Source organism: Conger conger, chromosome 1, assembly GCF_963514075.1.
Source record: "Conger conger chromosome 1, fConCon1.1, whole genome shotgun sequence".
Lineage (NCBI taxonomy): Eukaryota > Metazoa > Chordata > Actinopteri > Anguilliformes > Congridae > Conger > Conger conger.
In genome coordinates this window covers 52520182-52534878 of record NC_083760.1, presented here as the reverse complement: position 1 = coordinate 52534878, position 14697 = coordinate 52520182, and the positions used below count along the sequence as shown (strand labels likewise).

Genomic DNA, 14697 nt, shown 5'->3' with positions numbered 1-14697 from the left:
GCAAACATTTGTTAAACCAGTGAATTCAGTGAGTCACAAAAAGTGATCAATTTGACTAATGACTCGGTGATTAATCGGCACAATAACTTAAGGACCTAATCATCGCCACAAGCATCCATGGAGTCTGATGATCACTCTGGGGTAATGTCTGGAAAAGGGCAGCTGCCGCAGACAAACAGATTCCCTGCTATGAACACAATTACGTGTCTGAGTGTTTTTTAGGGGGTGGGCATCTAATAGAATTTACTTCATAATGAACGGCAGTTTGCGAAGAAATTGTTTGTTAGACTGGAGTGGTTCCCTGAGTATTTCTCAGATCCTTATAGTCAATAAATAGTTCAGTGGTCAGAATGTTTTTTTTGTTAATATAGATTCCTCAAAAGAAATAAGTGATAGAGTAATCTATAGCAACATAGTTGGGGTGCTCCAGCCCTGCTTGGGAAGAAAGGAGAATAGACCAGTTTAATAAGGGTGTCGATAAGGCACTGGCCTGTTTTCAAGATGACTGAAATCCTGCAGATTCAACTCCCGCGTGTCCTGCGTTAAATAGATTGTGTCCACATCCTGTTTCAAGAGACAGAAATGCACTTGTTAAAATATTTTCATAACCGTGAAAAATTTAAGCCCAGGCTAACAACTACTATAACACTAAACATTAAACTGGGACTGGGACAACATTAATAAATTATACACTGTAGAATTAACTTCAAAAGCAATCAATAATTCTTTTAATTGACTAATAATAAACAACCTAATCAAATCAAATTACTTTATTGACTGTCTTTAAGAAGAAAATGTTATCTTTTAGTAGAATTAAGAACATGAGAAAAAGACAAGAACAGATAATTCAGCGCATCTACACCGAGACGAGAGCACCCAGCACTGTGCCAAGCAGACACCCTGCACTTGCCCTGGCAGACTGTTCCACACATTGACATCTGTGAGTAAGATACCAATATCTGGATAGCCATAATTTAATTGCATAACAGTAGTGTTATTTATGAATGGTAATCTGGATGGCAATCTACCTTTCTTTATACAGCATCACACACTGTTGACCTTCATTGTGTTCTCCAGTGATTGCGCCAACACATGATCCATATCTACTTTTAGTTGTATTTTGGATTTTCCGATTTCATAAAGAGGTTTGAGAGATTGGTCACTCTGGGGTTCATATTGGGAGATTTTACCACACATTTTACATCCTATGCCAACTCTAGCAATGTGCGACAGTCATGAAGAATAGAATGTCAACATACTGACACCAGAAAAAATGAACTGTATAAGAATTTGTTGAGATCACTTTTTCACTGGTAAATTCATGCCAATTTTCATGTGCTCTATCATATCACTTCCTCATATTCAAGCTAGTATGAGCCAGTAAGCTAGACAATCCCAAGGTCCATTTGCACCAAGTGCAAAGTCCAAACTAGAGGCCAACATCAGCTAATAAATGTTGAGGCACCGTGATTATTTGCATTGCATAAAAATGTAGCGGGAGAAATGTGGCTGAATGTAGCTGAGAAAAAGTTAAATTTCTCCTCTACAAATATACTGGAGTAAGTGCAAAACGTATCCTCCTATAAAACAAGTCTTAGAACTACAATAAAAAAAATATTAAAAAAAAAAAAATTACATTTACTCTGATAAATTTACTGAAATAACACATTACTACCCATCACTGAATGTCAAGTATTTCTCCCTGGAAGGGAAAGCGAGAAGCGCTTTTTGATTTGAAGGCATCGCATACTGAAGTTAATGGGGTGTGCCCACAGCAACTGTTCTGCACAGGCCATAAGCAGTAGTAATGTCCTGAAAGGATACCAACCCATTGCACTTCCTCCCGGTAAGGTAGGCCCATCCAGTCACACACGCACTTGTACAGCTGTGAGAAGCCCCCTGGAGACCAGGAGACACGTAACAGGCTGATAAACACCATGGGCACCACCAGATCTACCACCTACTACCAAATCTCAACAGAATTGCTCTTAAAAGTCTGTACAAGGAGTTCATTCATGTTACTAACCTGCCGTTTTCACAAAGACGGCTGAAAAAATAATGATGCATCAGACTAATATTTAAAATATATTTAATACTAGGCAGTTCTGGCATGGACTATGCAATAAATAGCAATGTAAGCTAATGCTTTCAGTTTTAGTGTGCATGTACAAACAAGCACACTTGGCATTTCAAGTTTGAACACACTCACTCCTTTCCTTCATTCACTCCTTCTCTCCAGCTCTCTCCCTCTCTCTCTCCCCCGACTCTCAAACACAGATCAGATGAGACGGAATACTTTACCACAGGGTCCCGGTTCTGCTACATTCTGGTTCTCCCATAATGACTGTAGGAAGGAGATTCGCTCTGGGGGCTCCATCGCCAACTTCTTCATCACTTTCCTGCCAGTCAGAAATCAGACCGTCACTCTGACACTACACACTATTATATCCATAAGCACCAAATTGTGGTTTTATGGTCTCACAGACTGACATATTTCATAGCAATTCATATCTGGTTTATCTGGTTATCTGGTTTCACTTAGGGACAGCCCCAAAAATATGTTTGGCAGAAAACAACATGTGATGTAGAAATCTAGAGCTTTATTGTGTTTGAACATTAACAATTAAAATGCACAATGCTGAGGCAAACACCAACAGACAAGAGACAGCTTACTGTTTGAGATCTTGCAGAGAAACTGCTCATCAGTAAAAGCAATCTAAGCAGATAAGCACTGGAAACCTGCAGAAGAATAACTACCTTTTCCTTAGATAGAAAGGCGATAATACAAACACTATCTACAGATATGGCTTAATTAGGCTGCATGAAAGTAGGACCTGACAGCAGAAACAATTCAAACAGGTTGGAAATCAAGACTGACTGACGCCAGAAACAATTCCTTGTTTACATTGGCCCAGTTAATAAAACAAGCTATTTCATAGAACGTTACCAAGTGATGACAGAGGCAGCAGTGAAGAAAGGTGAGTAACAGGTGTTGCTGCTCTTTTGGGGAAATAATTTCACCCAGGATCCTCCACACAAAGGTTACTGATTACAGCTACCATCAGCAGATATAAAATAGTGGTCTATTGGCAGCAGTGTTTTAAGGACCGTGATGTCAACATGTGTAAACAGGTGCCACCTTGAACAACTGTTCATACACAGTATTTCCAAAAGCAGTATTCACGAAGTGGCTTGTATTTTGTTGCCCTTAACTTGTTTCCGTTTTGTTTTTTTATTAAAAAAAAATTATTTTCTACTACCGGCCTGTCTCTCTTCTTCCCTTTCTCGCTAAAACTCTGGAACGGGCGGTCTGCTCCCAACTGTCCACTTATCTTCTCCAGAACAATCTCCATGACCCCAACCAGTCTGGCTTCAAGAGTGGCCACTCCACTGAAACCGCCCTGCTCGCGGTCACTGAGGCACTCCACTCTGCTAAAGCAAAATCCCTCTCCTCTGTCCTCATCTTCCTCGACCTGTCGGCCGCCTTCGATACAGTCAACCATGAGATTCTGCTCTCATCGCTGTCTGGGATGGGTGTCACAGGTTCTGCACTCGCTTGGTTTTCCTCCTACCTCTCTGGTCGCTCCTACCAGGTGACTTGGAGGGGCTCAGTCTCCGACCCTCAACCCCTACGAACTGGAGTCCCGCAGGGCTCGGTTCTTGGGCCTCTCCTCTTCTCGCTATACACCATGTCTCTTGGTTCTGTTATCTCTTCCCACGGCTTTTCTTATCATTCCTACGCTGATGACACCCAACTCTTCATTTCCTTCCCCCCCGACACCCAAATCACCACACGGATCTCTGCCTGCTTGGCTGATATCTCTGCGTGGATGACTTCCCATCACCTGAAGCTCAACCTTGCCAAAACTGAGCTTCTCTACATCCCTGCTAAGTCCTCTCCGTCAATCGACCTCTCGTTGACTGTTGAGGACTTTGTAGTTTCCTCCTCCCGTACGGCAAAGAATCTTGGGGTGACTCTTGATAACTGCCTCACCCTGGCTCCGCAAGTATCCTCCACTGCCAGAACCTGCAGGTTCTTTCTGTATAATATACGCCGTATCCGTCATCTCCTGACTGAGAAAGCCACCCAGCTCCTAGTCCAGGCGCTCGTCATTTCCCGCCTGGATTACTGCAACTCCCTCCTAGCCGGTCTCCCAGCGTGTGCTATCAAGCCCCTCCAGCTGGTCCAGAATGCTGCAGCCCACCTGATCACCAGTCAGCCCAGGTCGGCTCATGTCACCCCGCTTCTCATTGGCCTCCACTGGCTTCCTATTGCCGCACGCATCCGTTTCAAGGCCCTAGTGTTGGCATTTCAGGCTGCTAAGGGGACTGCCCCACCTTACATACAATCCCTGATCACTCCCTACTCCCCAGCTAGACCACTCCGGTCTGCCAGCTCTGGTCGCCTTACGGTTCCCTCTCTACGTGCACCTGGCGGTCGAGCTGCACGTTCACGCCTGTTTTCTTCTGATGACAACTATGTTTAGAACAGCGTTTCCTGTGTATTTTGCTAGTTTCTGGATGTGATGCTCTGACTTATGGTAGAACCTATGCACTTGTAAATCGCTTTGGATTAAAAGCGTCTGCCAAATGACTAAAATGTAAATGTAAACAAACCAACAGGAGGATTGGCTGCTTTTTGCAATTGATGAGCCCTTCAAATACATAACATTTTGTAGTTTTTGTACAACCACACTTGGTAGTTAAAAGCACATTTTTGCATTTGCTGAGGGCCACAACAAATTGGGGAATAGACACCCCCATCATGGTTGACCACTTTTAACAAACCAGCAAACCTAATATTTGTAATATATTCCCCCCACAGTGGAAACTGGCAAAAATAGTCTATTTGTACTGATGCTCCAGACCCTATCAATAATTTGGCAGGGCACACTGAAATCAAGATGATTAAATGTTGATGCATTACAGTTTGCACGCAAACCTTTGGCAGACCTGTCTGAGCAAGCTTTAAAGTTCTCACAACAAATAATTATTGGGTTGTAACATTTCTGGAAGGCAGAAGCCCAAATAATTCCTGCCATTGGAACAATAATTAATTCTCATAAGAAGGTCCCACTATCACAATAATGTGCAAACAATACTGAATGTAGCTATTTTAGTGCCTTTTATTTTATTGCTGCTCTCAGGAATAACAACATCTCACTGTGCCAAGATGCTGAAGAATGAGCATGAAGGATCCTATTAATTTATAAAGCTGTGACTAAGAAAATGAGAAACTAGGTGAGAAGCACATCAGCAGTTATAGACAGGAAAGTCCCAGGCAGTATGAAGAATAAAGTAGAAAAAACTAGATGTGCATTTCCTCGAGAAAATGCGAAGTGTGATTGCAGCAAATCGGCGGACTATTGCTAATACTATGGTGTTTAAATATTTCCATTTACAAGTGGGTGTAAAGGTGTACCTAATAAAGTGGACTGAGTGTATATGCACATTCTGATGCAATATACAGTACTGTGCAAAAGTTTTAGGTAGGTGTGAAAAAAAGCTGTAAAGTAAGAATGCTTTCAAAAATAGAAATGTTAATTGTTTATTTTTATCAATTAACAAAAAAGTGACTGAACAGAAGAAAAATCTAAATCAAATCAATATTTGGTGTGACCACCCTTTGCCTTCAAACCAGCATCAATTCTTCTAGCTACACTTGCACAAAGTCAGGGAATTTGTAGGCAGCAGGTTCTCTGGACTGATGAGTGAAAATATTGAAATATCTGTCTGTAGCAGAAGGCAGTTTGTTCACTGAAGGGCGGGAGAGCAGTACAAGAATGAGTGTCTGCAAGCAACAGTGAAGCATGGTGGAGGTTCTTTGCAAGTTTGGAGCTGCATTTCTGCAAATGGAGTCGGGGATTTGGTCAGAATGAATGGTCTCCTCAATGCTGAGAAGTACAGGCAGATACTTATCCATCATGCAATACCATCAGGGAGGCATCTGATTGGTCCCAAATGTATTCTGCAGCAGGACAATGACCCCAAATATACAGCCAATGTCATTAAGAACTATCTTCAGCGAAAAGAAGAACAAGGTGTCCTGGAAGTGATGGTATGGCCCTGACAGAGCCCTGATCTCAACATCATCCAGTCTGTCTAGGATTACATGAAGAGACAACCTGCCAAGTTCCTTCAAAAACTGTGTGCAAGTATACCTAGAAGAATTGATGTGTGCAAAGTGTGGTCACACCAAATATTGAATTGATTTAGATTTTTCTTCTGTTTATTCACTTCTTCGGTTCATGCATTTTGTTAATTGATAAAAATGAACTATTAACATTTCTATTTTTGAAAGCATTCTTATTTTACAGCATTTTTCAACACCTGCCTAAAACCTTTGCACAGTAAAGTATGTATGTAGTGTAAAAACTGAGAGAGTAATGGCAGTTGAAACAACATAAAATACAAATTCTAACAGTCACCACTGTAGAAACGGAACATTCCTCCATTCATTCCTATGGGACTTTTCGCCTGGAAAACCTTAAATATTTCAGAAATGAATAGGAATATCAAAGGCTATGAACAAGCACACTATTTCGGACAAAGCCGGACATTGTCGATAGCTTGAGAACTGTGGACAAAAAAACGGCTTTGCAATCACATTAATAAAATATGAAATCAGCAGAGCGAGAGAGAGAGAGAGTGGAAACAGAAGGGTGGAGACTGATAGGACCTACACGGGGGATAAACCGGGACATATCCTCTGCAAACAGCTCCCTATGTGGGCCACCACCTCGTTCACTTCTTCGAGGGACGCCAGCTTCATGGACAGAAGGCCACGGTCGTACTCCACTGCCAGCTGTGAGAGGCAAGTAAAAACCCGTCAATCACGCTTCAAGTCTAGAGATACAGATGCAGGGCCCCTGGAGTTATCAGCATTGAGAAAGCAAATGGTTGAGTCCCAACGACGCTATACCGGAGTCAAATTAGGGTGTAGTAGTAGGCCCTGTTAAATGTTTAACTGCACTGTTATTAACACCATATATTTAAAGCTGCCCCATGGATTAACACCTGATGACCCTGCCTAAGCACACATAAACTCCTGCAATATTTCCCAGTCAAAGATCAGATTTACACATTTCAAAGAACGCACTGACATTCTGGTACCATTTACTTAATGACAGTGCAAGAGGATTTGCTTCCCTCCTCTCTGAAAGGCTGGGTTCTTAAAACAAATTCTCTTGGATTAGCCTTCTGATGGAAAGCCAAACCATGTCGTTTATCCAGTCGCAATCTTCCTGGTAGCTTCTATTGAAATAAGGGCTTAAATAAAGCCATGCTTTTCAGACTATTCAATACACTGATAGAAGACTAAGTCTCTGAAGTGGCATTAATTGGGTTGGGGTTATTAGGTTTGCACGGGAGATGGTAGTAGAGATGGCTCATGCATTAATGTCACTCAACACAGGACTTGTTAGGTCTATAATGGTCCATTAAGTAAATATGGTTCAATTAACCCACAATCTGCAGGTTCCCATTTTTACTACCACAGGTTGCGTTGATCAATTGCTTCTTAACAGGGAAGGTCAAAGTTGGTAACTTAAAACTTAAAACACCAGTAATAGTCATTTGTACCTTCCCATACTGACATACTATACAATAGAAAACATCAGAATTAGCTTTTAAACATAGCAACATTTCAATTCCAAATTGTAAACCAGTCTTTTAGACTCTGAAACATGTTATTGTCTACCAGCATCTTGTGTTTTTGTTAATTCCGCAGTCCAATGAATTACTATTATGAAAGGAATTCAGTACAGAAACATAAGCATCATTAAAAACCTGTAGTATCCAGTATCCAGCAGTGTAGGTTGCAACTTGCCAAGAAAGAAACAAATACATTTCCTGTGGTGGAACAGGTCCAGATATTCCTGCGTTGGTGTGATTTATTACCTGGGTCGGCTTGTTACAAGTGATTCCTTGGATTTCCAAATAATTGAAGGTCTGTTCAACCTGAATGAGGGGGGACAGGAAATGAATAAATCATCATTCCAGAAATAGATACAAGCATTACTCAGATGAATGGGACAGATAATGGTGCCTCCGTTTTAAAAATATCCTGTCCCCATTAATATTTGAACATGTTTGAATATTTCTGTAGTGTCAAGAACAAATTAGATCTGGGCCATTACAATTTTTTCCTTCAACCTCAAAATTCCATGTGTGCTTTTTGGTCACAATTTAAACAAGCATATAATTTATTATCAGAAGTCATTCCGGAGGGTGTAAGCACCTGCAACACATTGGTCAAACACCATCACTCAGTTGGAAAATCCCCCTCCCCTCACTCAAACACACAAAAACACATACGCAGACCCCCAACACAAGGACAAAAATGTAAGCACACATACATACCAGACGCACACAGACACACACGCACGCACGCACAGGCACACACGCACACACGCGCACGCGCGCACACGCACACACACACACACACACGCACACACGCACACACGCACACACACACGCACGCACACACACACACACACACACGCACACGCACGCACGCATGCACACACGCACGCACACACGCACGCACACACGCACACGCACGCACGCGCACACACATGCATACAGCCAGGAGGAAGGGGAGGGAGAGCGAGCGAGCACATGCTAATTCAGGTAGGCAGAGCTCCCTGGGCACAGGACTCAACATGGCTCCCATTCCAGCCCAGCTTCACTAATGTGCGCTCTGGATGCAATTCCCTCAGGCCCCCTTTTATCCAGGGACACGATGACTCACATTCAGACTGCCGCACTACACACAAGACCACATTCCCCTTCTACACTGCTGCATTATGGATCGCCTTTGGATTTCTCCAGCTGATAACACTGTCTGCAATGCTTCACACTAAAAGAGTGCACACTGTCATTTGTGCCAACTACAGCTGCAGAAATTCATACATATGTAAGTACATTTCTTACATTTATAACTCTTTGGCCTCCTAAGACTTTGGTTTCCAGAATTACCTCATCAGAAATTAGAGAAAAAAATAATTTAATTTCAACCAGCCCATTCAATGAACCTGGAAAAAAAAATTTCATTCCACAATAACAGAATTTTCAAACATTACCATTGAGCCATATTGTGATTTCTTACTTGCAAAATTGCATTAAGGGCAGTATCAGCAGAGAATGAAAAAATAATGAAACTATAAATGCTAATGACACTATAATCATAATCATAACAAATACACCATATTGGAATATGTAGCTAATAAATAAACCATACTGTGGAATACATAACTAATAAATGTACTGTAGTCTTTCATTCAATATTGCCATTTGTCATGTCAAGTTTCAAAGTGACCCAGCTCCCTGGAAGAGCTGTAGTATTTATATTTACATTTTAACAGTTGTTTCATCCTCAGAGGAGATGAACAGTATTTCATTTCTGCTACATACCCAATTTGGGACACTCAGACATGTTGTAGGCCAGTCCTACTGCTGCCACAAGCATTCTTTACATTTCCTGTGCAGCTTGCACAAGTAGGCCACAGGCAACTAGCCTTTATTGCACTATGAGTTGGGAAAGATAACCCTCAGAGCATTACGTGAACTATTAATTCATTCATGTTAATTAATATTAATTCATGAACTGCCAATGCCCGTTGCTTTACAAGAACCAAAGAGACACATATACGGGACAACAAGATAAATCAATTCTCCTAATAAAAATAAAGATAAAGATCCTCATGAAAACTCCAAAAGAGAAAGAAATAAGTGAAAAGTGAGAAATACACGTCAGGCCAACATTAAATGCTTGTTTATCTTCCACATTTAGGATTGCATTCTTCTTTGTTTTTGGAGTGTCACAACTCGTCACTATAGAAATTAACTCACTCACTCACTCCTCAGGTAAGATATTGAAAGGAATATTTAGCTCACGTTTTGCAAAATAAACCTTGCCTAACAACTCAGAACTACTTGACATTGTCAAGTAGCCTTATGTGACATAGCCTTGTGCAAACTGCAACAGCAACAAACGCTCAGAAGGCCAAGCAAGGTTGCTGCCCAGGGTACCAAGATGCCAGTGCAAAACATTAAAAATAAGTACCATAATCAAAGTACAATAATCCAGCAAAGTACAGTATTTAGTTGCTATTCGTTGATTAGCAACCAGAATTACTGAGTGGGGCTTTAAATTCATATTACGGAGAAAGTAAATGTTACACTCATCTTAAAGGTACAATAGGTAAGATTTTTGTGTTAAAACATTGTTACAAGACCATAGTAAATCCCTTCCTATCTTTGAAAAAGACTCACTGACATGTTGACTCAGCCTCTGTCTGTGGTTATAGTTTATATTTTAAATTCGGGTTTCAAAATATACAGTTGAGGGGCCATCACTCTGCATCAAAACATTGTACAGCATTGTACAATAATTCAAGCTCATTGGTTGAACATTGGTTCTAATTTCCGCAATGGCGTGGGCGCTTATTCTGATTGTTTGCGTGTAGCTGCCCAAATTGCACTCGAGACAAGCGATCACTGAAACTCTGTATGGGCTCCTAATTATTATCCAAGTGAAGACTACATATCTAGTTATAAAGCAATATCAGTTTGTTATCGGTTGCAATGGATATTTGTAAATTCGGAAAGCTAACTAATAGCTAATTTTCTTGTTGCTACTGATAACGAACTGGTATTGTTTTATAACTACATATATATTCTTTGCCTGGTTAATAAGCAATAGTATATAGTTTCAGAGAGCACTTGTCTGGAGTGCAATTTGGGCATCTGCACGTTCCTTTTATCTCTTTACAACTTTTATTTGTCTCAAACTGTAAGTCTGTTATAGTTGCATTGTTGGTGGTAGACTATCATATCTTAGCTATATAGCCAGCTAGTTACATAGCCAAATAATTTGCTTGCTCATAATATTGTTGGTTAGCTAAGGTGAAAACCAACTATATTAAAAAAAGTCAAAAAATATAAATAGTGTTGAGAAGCACACTGAAGTCAACATTTCATAAAGTCACCCATTCAAACATTTTCCTTCTAGAACACTACGAAAAGACGGCAAGCTATGTCACGTTTGTCACTGTCAGCTTTCCAAAACAGTGCATGAGAACACTGAACTGTATAATAACACTTTATATTACCCTTCATATTCATAGACTGTGGGAAGGATAAACAGTGGTTTGAGGGCGTTTGTTGCTGTAATTCCTCTCTTGACCATTAGGAGTCCGACATTACCTATTGTACCCTTAAATTAATCTATGAAACAGCCTGTAGGAAAATGAAGCCAGGCAAAGAGGTGCCAGAGGCTGGGCTTGTGGCTGGGCTTGTGGCTGCTTCAATTCAGAACTGATCGCAACTCTCAACAACGGAAATTATGGCACTGTTTCAAGTCAGATGGAAAAATGCTGAAAGCTACAGTATGTGCCAAGAGATTTACTATAAAAGTACAGTGATGATAAAGCATATGGGATGTGTACCTTTGGATTGTCTGGGGATATAATGATAGCATCTTACTTTCCTGAGAGAAACCAGTAAGGACCCATGAGTGAGGCAAAATCTTTATTTATCCTTATCTACAAAATTTCACTACCACGTTCAGATAGTTGCAGGGTTTACAATTCTGCTAACGAAACATGAATTGAAAGCATCCAGACAATATGTGGCAATTTTGCTATTCAGGAGATGCAGTCATTGTTGATATTCTTTACGCTCCCCTTTTTACATATACAAGCTTTCGGGTTTGGAAATGCGTTCCAAATTTGTTCAGAATTGTAAACAGTGATTTGTTTATCAAATCACTCTTTGGCTCGAGATTTTATTTCCAGAATGGAAGTAGTAGCATGGTAGTAGTTTTACTGGCTAGCCGGCTGCGTGGTCTGATAATGTCACCTATACTAACAGGAATTAGAATGACCTCAGCTGTGGCTTAAAGCCCCACGTTAGCCTACAAGAGCCCTAATAAAGCAGGTGGTCTTAGTTCCTGAGTTCTAGTGCAGTCTAATTGCACAAGAGCTCAACGATATGAAGGGGGAGCACACAGTGGGCACTGCATATGTTCATTACAATACAGTGACCTACTGAGACCCCAGAGGCTGTGACGCGATCTTGCTTAGTAATTTGGGTCACTCTGGGTGAGAATGTCATGTGACAGGTCAGCACGGTCATGTAGGCTTCTCTGGGGGTCAAGGGCAAGTCACAGCAAGTTACACATACAAGCCCATACACAAACGTTTGCAATAAGAATAATCACTGTGTTAACGTCCAAATGAGTGATTCATTAGGCAACGTTATTTTCAGCCTGCAGCTTTATATCCACATTAACACAAATGGTTTGTCTTGTGTCCCTGAATTACATTTCTGCTGATGTCGCATGCATATGAACACTGACGGGCACTAGCATGGTTTTGAATTCAAATCACTATATGCATGTAAAAAAATCTCTGCCACAGCCCACTCCTCATCAGAAACCAGCAGATCCCAGAACTGAAGAAGACTGGCGCTGGACTGGAGCAGCAGAATAAATGTGTTAGCAATTCACTTTGGAGCCGGAGAAAAAGGCATATCTTACCTTGCTGGGGATCCGTGCTGTCAGCAGGTATGCCCGGTGGGACGCCAGAGCCTGCAAACATGAATAGTGATTACATTAGTGACAAGGAGCAGCAAATAAATGCACATACGCTATACATACTTCAAATTTGCAGCACGTGCCAATATATTCATCGTACACATACATTATACTGCACCCTTTAACACTAGGGTTGAACAAATTGAGTTCGTTGCCAGTAAGACAGGCCTTCAACAACTGTGGCAGTGTAGAGAATGCTGAGATAATAAATGTCTTGTCGCAATGAACCAAGAAAGGGGCATGAAAATCATGGAAGTTAGAAAATAAAGATAAAAACTCTCTTGGCCATGGCATTTTGGTTCATTACATTGTAAAGATGCACAATAAAACTACCCACTGACAACAAAGGGGTTTCCAGGGTTTTTCCTGCATAGAGAAATCTACGACATGTACCAAAGAGGACAAAAGGAAAAACAAAATATTAAAACTATAGTTATAATATTATTTATTTGACGGCACAATGCAATGTAATAACTTGAGAAAAACAAAGAGAGAGAGAGAGAGAGAGAGAGAGAGGGTAGAGAGAGAGAGAGAGAGAGAGAGAGAGAGAGAGACACACACACAACAGCAAGACAGCACACTCAGGGTCTCTGTGGGCGGGACTATCACATGCAGGAATGTACTGTATGGCTTGTATCTGTTGGCACCCACTAATCAGAGCTGCAAAGGTACAGTATGGAGAAAGCCAATGCAGGCAAAATTCTGTTGCGTTCAAGGATGCCAGTGTTTTTTTAATTCATTAATCCTTATCATTCGGAAATGTGCTCATTTTGAGGCGGAGGCTGCAATCGCTTGTTTGTGAAGAAATGTCCTTTTTGTAAAATCAACCATGGACAAACCTTTTTGAATGAAACATGCGCCATTTCAGAAAAAATGTGACGTGACTTCACAACAAACACGTACAGAGAAGTTTGTACAAATATCTGATGCAGTCAGAGACTGCAAGTCCTACCTCAGAGTAGTATTTTTTAAATTTCATTACAAGCATAGGGGCTTGGGTTTATAACCGTCAAACCTCTGAGTGGATAGGTTACAGCAGCAGAAGACCAATAAGTAAAACAATAAGTCTAATAAATACCTAATAAAGTGCTCAGTGAGTATGTATGTGCAGTGCATGTGGGCCGACACACACACACAGAGCAGTGGATGTAAGTACACTAGTATTTAATTAGTGTCTAAACTAACCGACTTTGACATGCTTTCATTACAATATATTAACAGAATGAGTTGCAGCTGCTCAAAAACTGTGTAATTTCTATCATTTAAATCTTCATCAAACTAAAGCAGGACATGGACAGCGGTTGCTTCTTTTATAACCTGCCTTTTCTCATCGAGTGCCTCATCTCTGCCGAGTGATTCACGCAGCATAATTAGGTTTGTGAATCATTACGCTCAACTCAAATGAGGTCATTCACCCAAATCAGAGCAGCTCTGTTTTTAGAACCCGCTCAGGGGCCTTTTCTGGGCGACATCACCCTGATGTCTGCCACTCAGGACTTGGAGGAGGGAAGAGCATGTTTTAAATCCAGTAAGAAGGTGATGAATACATCAATGAATACAACCCAGGTAGCGAAACTACTTTTTTGATGTACTGGACTACATCAAGGGCAGAGAGCAGTGGACTCAGCTGGAGTAATACTCTTGTGTCAGAGTGTAAGGCTTGGTACCTTAATGCAGCAGTCCCAAGACAGAGAGAGCTCGTAAATGGCTCTGGCTAAAGCATTAATGGGTCACAGAGTACGAGAGAGCTGTAAATCCTTAAACTGCACAGTGAAGGACATAATATTTAAATGACAAATGATAAAATAATAAATACAGGTAAAAAGTACAATGATACAATCAATAACAGTGCTGTGAATGTCTATTTTAGGTACTTAAAATCAAACCATTCTACATAATTCTACAATTTTATTGACTGAAATTAATATAAGGTGAAACGTGGCTTCACAAATATCATGGTGAAAGACCAAGTAATATGTTAGGTGATATTAACAAAATAAACTTGCTTCTGTCTTAATTTGCTTAAAGCTTAGCTGTACAACTGACATACAGTATGCGATACAGGGCAGACCGTAAGTATTTGGACAGTGGTAGAATGG

The 14697-nt window shown here is 40.8% G+C and overlaps 1 protein-coding gene across 3 annotated transcripts in view; it reads right to left on the bottom strand.

Moving 5' to 3' along the window:
* Positions 1-14697, bottom strand: part of LOC133136672 (F-actin-uncapping protein LRRC16A-like) — a 102039-nt gene that overhangs the window by 55990 nt on the left and 31352 nt on the right. For all 3 annotated transcript variants that reach the window (XM_061254336.1, XM_061254322.1, XM_061254329.1), the window contains 6 exons: positions 12542-12592; positions 7900-7959; positions 6684-6805; positions 2302-2399; positions 1829-1899; positions 491-564 (listed from right to left, as the gene is read on the bottom strand). In XM_061254336.1, coding sequence (XP_061110320.1) covers positions 491-564; positions 1829-1899; positions 2302-2399; positions 6684-6805; positions 7900-7959; positions 12542-12592 — 476 coding nt within the window. The remainder of the gene's footprint in view (positions 1-490; positions 565-1828; positions 1900-2301; positions 2400-6683; positions 6806-7899; positions 7960-12541; positions 12593-14697) is intronic.